General features: G+C 37.0%; 1 protein-coding gene across 1 annotated transcript in view; it reads right to left on the bottom strand.

The window, feature by feature from the left end:
- The window catches only part of TMOD3 (tropomodulin 3 (ubiquitous)), a 36,091-nt gene that overhangs the window by 5,972 nt on the left and 13,815 nt on the right, over positions 1–16,304 (bottom strand). The window contains exons 3-8 of the mRNA XM_012658094.1: positions 11,066–11,188; positions 9,713–9,802; positions 5,886–6,016; positions 3,980–4,087; positions 2,149–2,292; positions 322–466 (exon numbers count right to left, since the gene is read on the bottom strand). Coding sequence (XP_012513548.1) covers positions 322–466; positions 2,149–2,292; positions 3,980–4,087; positions 5,886–6,016; positions 9,713–9,802; positions 11,066–11,188 — 741 coding nt within the window. The remainder of the gene's footprint in view (positions 1–321; positions 467–2,148; positions 2,293–3,979; positions 4,088–5,885; positions 6,017–9,712; positions 9,803–11,065; positions 11,189–16,304) is intronic.

Raw genomic sequence — 16,304 nt, 5'->3', positions numbered from 1 at the left:
TTGAAATCTTTCTTTTAATACTTCCAAGGACTGATTTGCAACTGAGAATGAAATATTTGTTTGTTGTAGAAAACTATTCACTTACAGCTATAAAACATTTGTTACAGGAAGCTGATTTTACCCATTGACCCAATGATCACTACAACCTCAATTAAATTTAACTCTAATTCAATCAGCATAAAAAGGACTGTGCTGATTTTAGAAACAAAAGCCAAGTAATTTCCCTCTGTTAACATTCATTTTTAAAAGTGAAAAGTTCCCCCAATATATTAGCTTAATGGTAGAATTCAGAAACTCAACTGGATAGTGCGTATATCTTACCTAAATCGTTGTTTTTTGTTATAGCATTAGCTGCCCTGGTTCGTGGTCCCTGCTGTGTAAACTGATACCCAAATTTAAGGATATTTGTATTTTCCTCAAGCATCTTGGCCATTTCCAATTCTACAGCTGTCCCCAACTGCTGCCTCTGGAAAAATTAGAAATAAAGAACAATATTAATCAACTAGATCAAAATACTTTTCAAGGTAAATCGAGACTAAGGCATTTAGGCACATGCTGATGTTGTTGGTCTCTTTAAATTTTTCTAATTCCTACAACATATCTAAGAAAAATAAATTTTTCAAAGTTCAGCATATAATCATACAGACATAAAAAAGTGTGAATTACTATAATGAGAGAGATACCACTTCATATCTCCTATGATAAGTATAACAAAAAAGACAGAAAATAAAAAGTGTTGGCAGGAATGTGGAAACATTGGGACCCTAATACTTTGCTGGCAGAAATGTAAAATAGTGCAGCTGCTGTGGAAAACTTCTTTTTGCTGTTGCTCCAAAAGGCAGAGTTACCACATGACCCAGCGGTTCCACTCCTAAGTATATACTCAAGAGAAGTGAAAACATGTCCATACAAGAGCTTGTACATGAATGTTCATAGCAGCATTATTTCTAATAGCCAAAAACTATAAACACCCCAAATATAATAGAATATTATTCAGCCATAAAAGAATGAGGTACTGATACAGGCCATAACGTGGATGGACCTCCAGAACATTAAGCCAGGTAAAAGAAGCAAGTCGCAGAAGATCACAGATTGTTTGATTCCACTGATATAAACTGTCCAGATTAGGCAAATCCAGAGAGACAGAAAGCAGATTAGTGGTTGCCAGGGGGTGGTGGGAGGGATGAATGGGGGGTGACTGCTAATAGGTATGGGGTTTCTCTCTACGGTAATGACAATGTTCTGGAATTAATGGCAATGGGTGCAAAACTACGAATATACTAAAAATCACTTAATTATAAACTGAAACATGGATTAAGAAACATTCTGGTTAAATATTAAGACATAATCCTCTTTTCTACCTTCACAGTCTACAAAATTTATTTACTTCAAAGGACTGAGAGAGACATTTACCAAGTATTTTTTTAAATAACTGCAGTTATTTTTCAAATAAAAAATTAATAGCCATCATGGATGGAAACATTTCTAGCATGTATACCTCTGTGCCTCTTACTACAAATACAAAAAGTCTACAATGTAAACTTTGCCACCACAGAGGTAAAGAACTGGAGAATGGGTCAGGCACAGTGGCTCATGCCTGTCACCCTAGCACTCTGGGAGGCTGAGGCGTGAGGATCATTTGAGCTCAGATCGAGATCAGGCTGAGCAAGAGTGAGAACCCATTTCTACTAAAAATAGAAAAATTAGCCAGGCAACGTGGCATGCGCCTGTAGTCCCAGCTACTTGGGAGGCTGAGGCAGGAAGATCGCTTGAGCCCAGGAGTTTGAGGTTGCAGTGAGCTACAATGACATCACTGCACTCTACCCGGGGTGACAGAGTGAGCCTCTGTCTCGGAAAAAAAAAAAGAATTGGAGAATGGATTGAGTCATATGTAAGAAGAGTTCTTCCAGTTCAAAATAGCCAGTTGTCTAAATTCTCTTAAAATAACTTAGAGTTGCTTTATATACCTTTATATATACGAAGTTAATATTCTAGATGCTCCAAATGTCCTCTCCTTCTCTTCCAGCCTCCACCTTCTGAAAGGGATCCCTGACAACTCTCCTCCCACCCTCAAATCACCAAGCCCTACATACCAGTATACCAGTGTGGGTTGTTGTTTTTTGAAAGTTATAATCACAGAACACTGACCTGATTGTCAATCTTGAGCTCTGCCAGGGTTTCATTGTCTCTTAAAGCGTCAATCAGTGCTAGAATCCCAGCTCCTGTGACAAAGTTGGACTCCATATTTAAGCTCTTCAGAGTTTTGTTCACTTTCAGCATATCTGCAAAAGCCTAGAAATTGAAGAACATATTTGGAGATTAAAATTTGATAGCACCTATTACATACTGTACATGCCATAAACAAATACACTAATTAACATAAGTAAGCAAAATGTAATGTCGATGATAAAAATAAAAAAGGTAAAGGGGTGCCTGGGTGGGGGTGGGGTTGCCATTTTATATAAAGTGGTCAGGGAAGGACTCACTTAGAAGGTGATATCTGAGCAAAGACTCAAACAAAGTGATGAAGTGAAACAATGTGTATTATCTTAGGAAGAAAGTTCTAGACAGAAGGAACAGCATAAAAGACCTGATTTGGGAGCCTACATGCATGTTTAAGGAAAAGCAAGAAGGCTGTACGGCTACAGTAGAATGAAAGAGAGGGCAAGGAAAGCAGATGAGGTCTACTCATGTAAGGCCTTACCAGGCCATTGAAAATTTTTGATTTTTACTCTTAGTGAGATAAGAAGCTGCTGGAGGGTTCTCAGTATAGGAATGAATGATTTAACTTAAGTTTTAAAAGAATAACTCTTGGTGCTATGTAAAGAATTGGCTTTAGGGTGGATAAGATAGGAGAAGGTAACTCAATCAGGAGGCTATTGCAACAACCCAGGTGGGAGAAGACAGTGGCTTAGACCAGGGTGGTAGTTGTGAAAATGGTGAGAAGTGGTTGGATTCTAGAAATATATACATATTTTTTCCTAACCAGGGGACCACCAGGGACAGACATACTTTGAAGATATGGCTGAAAGTTTACTAAAGGTTGTGAGAAAGGGACGTCAAGGATAATTTCCTTTTCCCTCCCTCCCCCGAGCAAATGAAAGATTGAAGTTGCATTTAGTGAGATAGAAAAGAGGGTAAGAGAAGCAGGGATGAGATGGAAGTAGGAGTTTGGATGGGAACTTAGATGTAAGCTGTCTATCAGACATCTAAGTAAAGCTGTTGAGTAGGTAGCTGGAATTGAGTATGAAGTTCAGGAAAGAGATACAAACTGGAGATAGCAGCACACGGGAGTCATCATCAGCATGTGTAGATGACATATAACAATGAAACAGAATGAGATTACTGGGGAAGTGAATATAGACAGAGAAAAGAAGGACCAAGCCCTGGGCCATTCCAATGTTTAGAGGTTGGGGATATGAAGAGGAACCAGTGTAGGCCCTTGAGAAGGTATGTCCAGTGAGGTGGGAGGAGAACCAAAAGGAATGATATCCTCAAAGCAAAGTGAAGGAAAAGGTTCATACCATGATCAAGTAGGATCTCAGGAATGCAAGGCTGGTTTAACATACAAAAGTTAATCGGTATAATAGACCATATTAATCAAATAATGGACAAAAACTACAAGATCATCTCAACAGATGCACAAAAAGCATTTAACAAAAATCCAACACTATAGATCCATAAATGGAATCCTCTGCAGATGTTAAAAAATGTACCAGATCTTTGTATGTTGATAGGACAAGAAAAATCAAGTTGCAAAATAGCATATATTACGTCATTCTATTTATGTTTTTAAAAAATTCATAGGAAGGAAATACAGGAAAAAATATAAAAGGGTAATAATTATTATATTGCCTAATAGTTAGATAAAACTGAAAAAAGGGAGTAAATCTTGTCCATAAAATCACAATTTCACAACCACTACATACCTTGGGGTATGTAGGCATAATTTTGATATTATCAATAGTAGTTTACTTACAACAGCAACAGGGTCATTGCTCCGGGTGGCTGCAAGACTGAAATATTTCACATGTGTGTTGGTTTCCAAAGCCTTCGCAAAATCTTTTAGAGTTGGAATTGGGATATTCTTGAAAGACAATAATGTGAAACATCATTAAATTTTAGTTTTCATTACATTTTCATTTTCAGGGAAGAGCATGCATCAGTACTTCCCTAGCACTTATTTTTTTTATATATTTTTTAACCAATTGGTTTTCTGAATTTTCTTCTCTAGCACTTAGGTTAAAGAAACTCTCACTATTCCACTTTTCATTATTCTTATTATATGCAGCCCTCCGCTGATAATTAAAACTGGATCTACTTTTCCACAAGGAGAGAGATGTAGGAGTCTACTTCTAATGAGTATGATCTCTGAGGTGGATGACATACTGTTCTTAGTCACTTAGTTCAAGCTATAAGGTATTAAGAGAGATTTAAACCTACATTACTTGAAGAAGGAAAAATATAGTTACTGAAGGCACTGATTTCTCCCTTTAGTACCTGAGACTTCAATTCCCTATAGCCTGGTTATTTTCAGATCATTACTATTTATTTAGAGACAGAAGATACATGAGGACAAAATTTAAAAAAAAAAAAATCAAAAAGATTAGTGATCAACTAAGAATATTAGCTTTATCCAAGGCTTTCTTTCCTCCACTCACAAAAAGGAACACCCACCAAAGGAGCACAAAGATCTTCTTCCCTAGTTTCATGTAATTTCCAGATGTTCTCCTCCTCTCACTCCTCAATTCAGAAAAATTAAGATTTAAAATAAGAAATTTATAATGAAGCTATTATATGATGGTCAATACCCAAGAGATAATTTGAGTTTACTCTTTGATAATTAATTATCTCTATACCCTCCTGATTTCTTCTTTCTCTACTCCAAGGAAGGTTGCATTGTTTGAAACCTGGTAAGATCCCAGAAAGCCTATTCCTAGGTATTTACTCAAGAAAACTGAAAACACATTCACACAAAAACCTGTATGTAAAAGTGTATAGTGGCTCTGTTCATAATCATCCCAAACTGGAAGGAACCTCTGTATCTATCAACTGATGAACGGGTAAGCAAACTGCAGCCTATCCATCCAATGGTATAATATCCAGCGATAAAAAGGAACAAACTACTGAAACACACAATAACATGCTGAATCTTAAATGCATTAAGCTAAGTGAAAGAAACCAGACTCAAAAGGGTACACACTAATGATTCCATTTATATAACATTCTGGAGAAGGCAAATGAAAGGGAAAGAAAACAGATCAGTGGTTGTCAGGGGCTAGAGCTGGGTGGAAGAGAATGACTACAAAGGGGCATGAGAAAGTTTTGGGGGTGATAGGCATGTTCTACATCTCAACTGTGGTGATGGTTGTGTAACTGTATGCATCTGTCAAAACTCAAAACTATACACAAAAAGGGAGAATTCTGTTATACTTAAATTTTATTTCAAGAAACTTGATCCACCATGCCCGGCTAATTTTTTCTATATATTTTTAGTTGTCCAATTAATTTCTTTCTAATTTTAGTAGAGACGGGGTCTCGCTCTTGCTCAGGCTGGTTTTGAACTCCTGAGCTCAAACAATCCGCCCGCCTCGGCCTCCCAGAGAGCTAGGATTACAGGCGTGAGCCACCGCGCCTGGCCTAAGAAACTTGATTTTAAAAAAGCAAAACCCAAAAGGCTAAATGTTCTTAGAAATAGGCAATATTTTGAAAACCAGAAAGATTTATGACAGTTTGTAGGGTTTACATTTTTGTATGACAAACTCTTTAAAAAGCAAGTTAGAAAATACTATACCATAATACTCAAAACTGCCCAGCTCTCACCCTAGGTCCAACTGATTCAAAGCAATACAAACAAAACAACTTTGTGTGCTTAGCACACTTACCTTTATATTATTCAAATTAACTTCAACAAGACGAGCATCATTTTCTTTAATTCTCTTTAAACTCTCTTCAACATTGGTTGGATTTGGTGGCTCATCAAATACTGGAAGAATCTTTTCACCTTTCACCACATCTGTAGTAGCAGATGAAAAGAGTAAGAGTCTCACTGGTTGACGCCACTATAGTACATGTACATATTAACTTGGTAACACATTGCTCTCTCTCTCACTCACACATACAAACATTTATTCAACAGAACGGATTTAAAAGTTCCTTCCCCACAACTCCCAAAAGATCCTTTATGTGTTGACACATATTTAAAGCATCCAAATAAAATTTTATTGAATATAAATACCAAATATATTCAACATTTGTTGGCCATGTATCAGCTATTTTTACTCCCTCCTAGTGTATTACAATATATCTTTACCACTCAAATATATTTGACAGTGCAAGCTGATGATCCCATTTATTTTTGGCAATATTCAAGATAAAGTTCTAGCATGATAAAATCTAGCATCTCTCATCATTTTCGCTGAGATTTGACAGATAAGTGGTATAAGAATCACAGACTTAAGGAAATACAGTCTCGATAGGAATTAGGTGCTAGGAAGGCACATTCCCTCTTCCTCCCACAGGGAGTATTATGCAATGGGAAAAAGGGGAGAACTCTTGACTAGCAAGAAGGAAACACATAGGAAGAAGGGTTGGAGTAGGGAGTTGGGAGGGAGAGAGAGGTGAAGGTACACAGAAGAGCTACTGAGACAGAAGGCGATATTCACTGCCCTCCTTCTCTCTCACCCTCATTTTCACTTTATATAGCCACACACGACCAGAATATAGCGCTTCAGAGTTGCAACATAGAAGACCTGGAATCCCTGAACCCTTTAATGAGATATCATTGTGCTCTGATGCACGTATGTGGAAGTCTATGAACACCTATAACAGGCAAACTATTATGAATACATTTTTCTGGGAAGAACACCTACAGCATCAGATTCTTAAAGAGGCAAATGACCATAAAAAAGTAAGCATAACTGACAACGGAAAGACTGATGGGGTTCAAAATGTATCACTGTCTGGCTTGGTTCTTTCCTTCTGCTCTCCTCTACCTTTTAAGAGCAAAACTCAACTTGAGACAAGGCGTACTGCTTACTCCTTCAGTAAATGCCATCCAATAATGTCTTGTTATTTTCAAATCTCACATACACACACACACACACAGACACACAGCATCCTGAGATCAACTTAGATGAAGATTTGAAAATTACTTTCCTGAGAACAGTTGACAGATCTGAATATATTTAGCCTGGAGGAGTATATATTAAAAAAAGGTATGCTAGTTGTTTTCAGATTTATCCAGTAGAAGAGACAAATTTCATGTTGTTCTCAAAGGCTGGGTTAGAATAGGTATGAATTGCCAAGAGGCAGAATTTGGTTCAACATGAGAAAAGCTTCCTAATGGAGCTCTGCTAAATAGGAAAGAGTGGGCTCCCTCTCACTTAAGTTCAGCAAGGCAGTCCTTCTTCAAAATAGGCCAAGGGACCTAGAGAAGAGCTTCCTCACTGAATGGAAAACTGGATTCTAAATTTTATAAAACCAAAAGATTTCTTTCTCCACTCCACAGAATATGTATATTTAAATTTATTTTTAAAAAGTTTTTATTTTTAATTATTATGGGTATATAATAGTTGTATGTCTTTATAGGGTACATATAATGTTTTGATACAGGCATACAATGTGAATTAATCAAATCAGGGTAATTGGGGTATCCATCAACTGTGTATTTAAAGAGCTGACCATGGTGGCATGTGCCTGTGGTTCCAGCTAACTGAGAGGCTAGGGTGAGAGAATTGCTTGAGCCCAGAAGTCCAGCCTAGGCAACACAGGAAGACCTCAGCTTTGTAAAAAAAAAAAAAAAAAAAAAAAAAGGATTTAAAGAAACTTGCTTCCTAATGAAATAATGGATCTAGTCAATGTGATCCTGGAATCATTAGGCAAAAAAATTCATGAGGAACTTAAAAAGGATGGCTCAGGCTGCCAACATTTGAACCCACTAATCAATCTTAACACATCCCCCAAAGAGGAAGGCCCAGACTCGATAAGCTTCCTAATGTGATTCAACCACCACTAATCAAGCATTCTTGCCAAAAAAGACCTGCACTTGAATCTGATCAAACCGCTAGAGCCAAGAGTTCACAGAAACATAGGCAATAGAAAAATATATAAAATGACACCATGAGGTTAAAATCAGCCAAATCCAGAATGTAGAAAATTCTACATGACAAATAACCTAGTTTCTTCGAGAAACAAATGGCATGAAAAAAAGGGAAAAGCGGTTGAGGGGGAGAACTGTTAAGAAATTAAGGGAGACTAAAAAGACAACCAAATGCAGGGTGTAACCTTTATTTGAACAATCGTGAAGTGATGTTTTCTGGACATGGAATGGGTAGTAGATGATATGAAGGAATTATTATTAACTTTTAAGTTTGATAATGGCATTGTGGTTATGTTAAACGAAAAGCCTTTATTTGCGAGAGACATATACAGAAATATTTATGGGTGAAGTAATACAAATAAACAGGATTTGCTTTAAAATATTCTGGGGAAGAAAAAGTGGAAGGGGTGGGGAGGGAGGCAGAAGATGGATGAAACAAGGCTTGAAAAATACCAAAAACAACTGAAGTTGAGCAATGGATATATTATTTTCTCTTCTTTTATGTATATTTGAACATTTCTACAACAAAAAATTAAAAATGGGAGGAAACGGTCAAATTACAGAACACCATAAAACGGAATGTTATGCAGATGTCCAAATGAGGTACACTGAGTACATGTGCTAACTAGGAAACACGATGCATCGGTAAGTCATATACTATATTGCATGGGTTAAAATCCTTACCACTGACTTTGTGTTGCTACTCAGACTAGTTATTCAAAAATCTCAGCTCCTTCACATGCAAATTAAAGATAATAATAACTTTTTCATAGAACTGTTATGAGGATTAAATGAGAATAATCCACATTCAAGAGCTATGCACAGAAGGACACGGCCCATAGTAAGCATTCAAAAAAAAATAGCCAACAGTATTATTGAAAAATTAAGTTATAAGAAATATTTATAGTATGATCCCATTTTTGTAAAAAAACAAAAGACTATATAACATTATAACATGTATACGTTTGTATAAGCACAGTACAAAGTCTAGAAGGGTATGTACACCAAAGTGTTAACAGTTAGGGTGATGGTGTGGGGAGCAGAGGGCATTATGACTATGGATAGAGATACTTACTTCTTACCATATACATGTATGTATTATTTCAATGTGCTACAAAACCATGTATCACCTTGGTAATTTTAAAACACTTTATAAATGAATTTTTTAAAAAGCTTTGCTTTAGGCTATTGCGTATGTAGTATCAGAGTGAAAGGTTTAGGGGCTGGGTAGTTTGTGGTTTCTATGGAATCTGATTTTATAATGTAATTTCTTTGTCAGCATTGTTGGGGATTTCTTGAAAATCAGTAACACCAATAATAAAATGTCAACAAAAATGAAGTTTGACTAGCTTTTATACTGTTTACCATTAGCATTATTTAGTGAAGTGAGAGTAATTCCTATTATATTTGCTGATATATTAAGCCATAATATTTAATATTCTATTTTCAATGGCTTTCTCTGTTAATACCATCAAACTGGAATTCTGGTTTCAAGTACATATATACAACATTTAGTATGTAAATACTGAAGTATTTAATATATTTAACAAAGCACCAAAAACATTATATTTAATAAAGGACTGAAATTCACAAATCATTTTAAGTACTCACTTGAAAAATGTTCTTGGTCGACACCATTACTACTTCCCATTATATTACAGAACTGTGTGTTCGTTATCAAATTGTGCATCCCAAGAATAGCTATAAATATAGGAAAACAAAAATAGTTTTTATTTCCATCTGTTTTAAACATAAAGAATTAATTCTACAATTCAAAATTTCTATCAACAATTTTAACATTCTCTGGACATTTTCCTACTAAACTACAGATTTTGTAGCCAGAATAAAAAAGAGACAAAGTGATTAAAAATCACTTATAATCTCATTATCATTAATACCTTTGTTATTTTCCCCATCTCTGAATTCAGACACATAGCTGGAGCCAGCCTGTCCCTAAATACATCTGTGCTTAGCTCCATCCAGTGGCTAAGAGAGAAAATTGCAATGATCTATTTTTGCTGTTCGTCTCACAAGGTTTCTAGGAACATAAGATGATAAAGGGCAGATTTTTCAACTTAACCTTAGTATTTTTACATTTGTTAATCTCACTAATTTATATTCGTATTCTAGCAAAGAGTAACAATACTAAAAATATTGCTGAAGTCTTTCATTTAAGAATAAATTAGCTTCCCTCAAGAATGTCAGCCTAGGCAACAACGAGACCCCATCTCTATAAAACAATAAAAAATTAGCTGGGCACGGCAGCACGTGCCTGTAGTTCCAGCTTCTTGGGAGGCTGAGGTAGGAGCCCAGGAGTTTGAGGTTGCAGTGAGCTATGATGATGCCACTGCACTATAGACCAGGCAACAAAGTGAGATCTTGTCTCAAAAAAAAAAAAGAAAAAAGTATGACACTTGCGAGGTAAAATAAATTTGGTTTTAGTTTTTGATGCCCTTTTGTACAAATAAGGCAGAAGCTAGAGAATGGCGAAAATAACAGAGGTATGGAATGTTCCAATACACACTTCAGAAAAGTTTGGAAAGTGGTGAGTACAGCTCAGGACTGACTGTTCCATTTCCATCTGCTTTCCAGTTACTCGTCTCTGGGTCTTCTAATAAAATGGGGCAGCAGTTGACCCTGAAGACTCTTTTCCAGTGCTTAGGTGGGAGAGCATCTAGCTGAACACCAGTTGATAAAAGATACTTATTTAGAAAGATTTTCAAATATGGCAATATGGGAAAACATGTCAAATATAAAAATTTCACCACTGAGAGTATTTAAACAAATGAAATCCTGAATGTCAGATTTATTGTGTAAAATACAAAGCCAAACATGTGGTTATTGATTCCACAGCAGTTTGCTAGGCAAAGCAAGTGTTTGTGTTATATAATGTATACAGGTGTGTGCTGGTATTCCCGTCCCCACTCCACACTCATTCACAAATTAATTTGTTTTAGGAGATACCTGCGAGGTCACACAATTCTGTATCAGAAGCACTTGTCAAAGCTTCTTCTAATTCTGGATCAAGAGATACTTTTTCTTCTGTAAAAGTCTGTACAGGTTTCTGTTTGGGGATAAATATTTTCCCTGTAAAATAAAGCACTTTGTTAATTCTATTACTGCTATTAACTCATTACCATTGTACCCTCCTAACAAACATTATTAAAAGTATGTTCAGTTGAAACTGAGGGAAAAGTGAAGATTAACATCTACAGTAATTTTGTTTCATCTTCTAAATGGATTTATAAATTTCCAAGGCAATACTTTGGCTGTATTAAGTTGGAAAGAAAAGAAATTTTTCGGCCGGGTGCGGAGGCTCATGCCTGTAATCCTAGCACTCTGGGAGGCCAAAGCGGGCGGATTGTTTGAGCTCAGGAGTTCAAGACCAGCCTGAGCAAGAGCGAGACCCCCGCCTCTACTAAAAATAGAAAGAAATTAATCGGACAACTAAAAATATATAGAAAAAATTAGCCGGGCATGGTGGCGCATGCCTGTAGTCCCAGCTAGGATCGCTTGAGCCCAGGAGTTTGAGGTTGCTGTGAGCTAGGATGACGCCACAGCACTCACTCTAGCCGGGGCAACACAGTGAGACTCTGTCTCAAAAAAAAGAAATTTTTCACTTGTAGAAATAAAAATAAGCTCTTTTTGGAGTAACTATGAGTTTCTTTACAAATAATAAATCAATTAATAAATGAAAGAACAAACAAAAAACCTATAAAACTTTAAAGAGATTAAAAACAACACAATCCAATTTCTTATTCTTAAGCACCAAACTGTTACAGTCATTTGGGGGATGGCAGAGGCAATTACGATTCCAGAAGTTCAAGTTCCAATTGCAAAGAAATTTCTACATGTTCTGAGTGATATTCTTTAACTTTTGATCATGATTCCTCTAAGCCTCAGTGGACCCTAACAACAAGGTTATCTGTTAAGAAACTAGTTACTCGAGAAACTTAAAGTCTTTATTATGTGAAAATCATATTTATGACTATACGTTCAATGCAAGATTAAAAACACGAAGGGAATGGAAAATGACAATGATGTACCTGCCGCACCAGCTGACCAGACAAGATGCACTCACACAAAGTGGGAACTGGGTTACCAATGCTGCTTCTGGTTGCTCTCTCAACACAGGTGAAAACTGTAACTCAAGTTATCTAGCAAGACCTAAGTATGAATTTAAAGAACTGCCACTTTCTTTTCTATCAAGAAACTATCAGGGACATATGTGAGACTGTGTGCCCTCATGAATCTACAAAGTACTCTATCAAAAGAAACGTTGGTGGGCTTATAGTTAGTTCAGTGACTGTTGTGTACTTCTTGTCCAAGGTAAATATAAATCAGTGTAACCCTAAGGAATCCTTCCACAATACAGACTGCTCTCACATTTTGACCAAGGCTGGTCAGGTATTTTCTGCTAAGCCAATTTAAAGGTGCTTAATTTTTTTCTTCTTCTTTTTTTACGTTCCAGAGAAGGAATGGGTCAACCCTTGCAAGTGCAGGAAACCAGATCTTAATTTCTGATGTTATATTTTTATTTTTAGCATTTCCATTTGGTTCTTTTTAAAAAAATTATTTCCATGTCTCTGCTAAAATCTTCCATCTCCTGACACAGGCTGTGTACCTTTTCACCAGACTCTTTGGCATTTTTATCATAGTTATCTTAAAGTCCCTGACTGATAATACCAATACCTGGGTCACCTCTGGATCATCTTCTTTTTTAAGAGACAAGGTGCTGCTGTGTTGCCCAGGCAGGCCTCAAACTCCTGGGCGTAAGCAATCCTCCTGCCTTAGCCTCCCGAGTGGCTCCCAAGTAGCTGGGACTACAGGCAGGCTGTGGGTCTTCTACTGACTGTTTACATTCTTGACTATATGGGTCACATATTTTTGCTTACAGGTGTCTTAAGATCTTTGACTGCGTGCTGAGCATTTTGTATAAAAGTATAGCAGAGACTAAAGGAAGTTATATTCCCAGAAAGGAGCACAATTCTTAGGTCGGAGCTGAATCAATATGCTCTACAGTTGAGCTGGATCTGGGCCTTGTTGCAACTTGAGTTTGACTGAATTCCTCATTGGCTTAAAACATTTTGAGAACAGGATCAGGAGTTTCCCTTTAGCAAGGCCTGGGATCAGAACCCTGGTGAGATTCTGGAGATCTGCTGAGCTGCCTACTTTTCTGAACTGTGACCTGTGAAATTTCTTCTGGCTTTCTGGGTAACTGGGAGCGTTCTCTGCTTTCCAGCCCTACCCCCTGCTTTCTGTGCCTTGGGGGATCTTTCAGCCCCACTCTTGGCTTGTCTGCTCTCCACTCTGTGAAAGCGGGGATGGCCTGGAAGGGAATTCTCCCAGCTCTGCTGCCCTTCCCTCCATCTCCCCCAGATAAAAGCCCATACCTTGGGGATTTTCTCTCAGCTCTGCTTCATTGCCTCTGTTCTTGGAGTACTACCCCTAGCACTAAATGAAGCCCCACAGAAAAGAGCCGGGGGTTACTATTAATATATTCTTACTCTGTCTCTAGGGCTGTACTGTTCAATGTGGCAGCCATTAGCCACATGTGACTATTTAAATTAATTAAAATGAAAAATTCAGTTACTTACTAGCTGCATTTCAAATGCTCAGAAGACACACTGGCTAGTAGCTGCCATACTGGTTAGCACAGATGTTGAACATTCATTCCATCATTGCAGAAAGTTCTAGTGGACAGCACTGGTCCAGGGCTTTTCTGTATTCTCATCTACTGTGCCAGCTCACACACAGTCATTAAAAGTTTGTTAAAAGTTAGGCTGATTTCTCCTCACTCCCCTCTATGGTGGTTTCCTCCCTCTCCCTACATTTCAGTCAGGGATGAGAGCAGAAGTGGATCACTTCTTTCATGAAAGGCTTGTCACTTTCTGGAATCATTTAGGTTTGTGCCCTCAAGTTCTCTAACAGGTTTAACAAGAAACTATGATTACGTAGTTTAGTCTGCTTGTTTTGGTTATTATGGTGACAATAACAGTCTCTTGCAACTTTTTACATCTGAATCAGAAGTCTTTCTATTCAGGTATTTTCTTATTTAAAAAGTGGCACTCAGTCAATCCACAATGTATTTGTATTAGGTAAGGATGTTTTTAACTGTATGTAAGAGAATATCCTATTAAAATTGGTTTAAACTGGTGCTTCTCAAGCTGTAATGTGCATCTTAATCACCTGGGGATCTTATTAGAGTGCAGACGCTGATGTAATAAGTCAGAAGTGGGGTCTGAGAGTCTGCATTCCAAGCCAACCTTCCAGGTGATGCTGATCCACAGACAACTCTTAAAGCAACAAGGGTTCAAACAATAAGAATTTTTATTGTCTCACTTAATATACCCACAGGAAGATGGTTCTAAGGTTGGCTCAGTAGCTCAGTGTTGACATCAAGGATCTAGGCTCTTTATTTTTCTCTGGCTATTCTCAGCATTGAGGCCTTTGTTCTTAGGCCATCATAGTCTCAAGATGACCTTTGAAGCACCAAGTATTATGTCCCCATACAATACCGTCAGGATAGAAGGAAGGGTACTTTCTCAATTGCCAACTTTTATAAGGAAACGTGCCTTGCAGATTTCTCATCTGATCTTACTGACCAGCATTGGGCCACATGTCCATGCCCCAGCTGGAAGGGTGGCTAGGAAATCAAGCATCTGTGAATGCTTGCTGACTAGGCAACTATAGTGTTTGTCCCAAATTGAAACCGAATGAAGTACTCCTATGTTTCCTTAACTCCCTGAACATTTCACTATAGCTACACCTACACATTCTGCACATCTGTGTCTGCCTTCTGTGAGCTTTTCAAGGATGTGACCTATGTTCTGTTCATCCTTGCATCCTTGCCTAGTACACAGCAAGCAATCCAATTTGTTGAATAAATAATTTGGTGACCACCTCCAGTCCAATGGCCTCATTTAATAAAGCATAATTTAAATACATGGGCTCAAAGTTACACAGTGGAGCTAACACAGATTCTCAAATTCTTAAGCCAGTGCTTCAGTGCTTCTTCCAATAAACTGGTAGCTTACAAAATTTTTTTAGCAGTAGACTTTTTCCCCCAAACAAATGCTTGTCTATGTGGTGATATGCATAACTGATCTTAATTAGTACCAAATTTTGGAGTTCTGCTGATTATGTAATCTTTTATTACTGGTTCACAGATAAAGGCAAGGCCAAATCATTATGTCCTGATAGTTCCATAGTATTTTTCACAGTGGCTGATATTACAATTAAAGTGGCATGTAGTTCAGGGGACATGTCTTTAATTGTCATTTCAGGATAATTACATCCTCCTGAGCTCAATCTCATCTGCATTTTCAATTCTCTACAGCAGTTCTAAACGTTAGGTGCACATTGGCTTCACCGTGTCAGCTTTAAAAAAATTCTAATGTCCAAATCCCACCCCAGAGATTCTGGGTTTAATTGGTCTGGTATGCTGCATGGGGCATCTGAATTTTAAAAAGCTCTCTAGGGATTCCAACACATAGCAGCCAAGGTTGAGCACAACTGGATTATGGTGTTCGCTGACTAAACAAAACTACACACGCTACTTACCAGAAAAAAATAAATATGTGAGGTAATGCATACGTTAAATTTGATTTAGTCATTTCACAATGTGTACATATATCAAAACATGTAGCACATCAAAATACATTTTTATTTGACAGTTAAAAAAAACTACACAAGCTATCAAATAGCTGCCCATGTCTTATTCAAGAGACCAATGGAATCTAAAGCATTATAAAAATCTAAGATGTTTATTTTTTTGTTATCCTCATCCACATTCCTTAAGAGGCATTATTTACATTTAATTTCCTTCCATACAGAAACTTTGGCTAATGCTTACAACTACAAAATGAATCTCATCAGAAAAAAACAAGACAAAATAAAACTCCCAAGGACTGATGAAAACTTTTCTGTCATATAGAATTTTGCTCTATTTTATACAGCTCTGATATAGTTTGGTACCTCTTCTGGCACTCCTCTTTAATTTCTCTGTATGTAGAGAGTTTTGCTATTGAGGTATGTAACCTATACACTTGTTTTTAATTATTCAAAATGTAATTATTTCATATTTTCTTCAATGGTTAGTTTAACACTAATACATTGCAAGAAATTATCATTTAATGGGTATATACAAAATCTCATTATAGAAAATTGAAAGTAAAGAAATTTATTTTGTAAGAAAGGATAA

The sequence above is a fragment of the Propithecus coquereli genome, unplaced genomic scaffold (genome assembly GCF_000956105.1).
Source record: "Propithecus coquereli isolate 6110/MARCELLA unplaced genomic scaffold, Pcoq_1.0 Scaffold57, whole genome shotgun sequence".
In the NCBI taxonomy this organism is placed as follows: domain Eukaryota; kingdom Metazoa; phylum Chordata; class Mammalia; order Primates; family Indriidae; genus Propithecus; species Propithecus coquereli.
The sequence above is the reverse complement of the archived record's forward strand: the minus strand, read 5'-3'. Positions and strand labels throughout refer to the sequence as shown.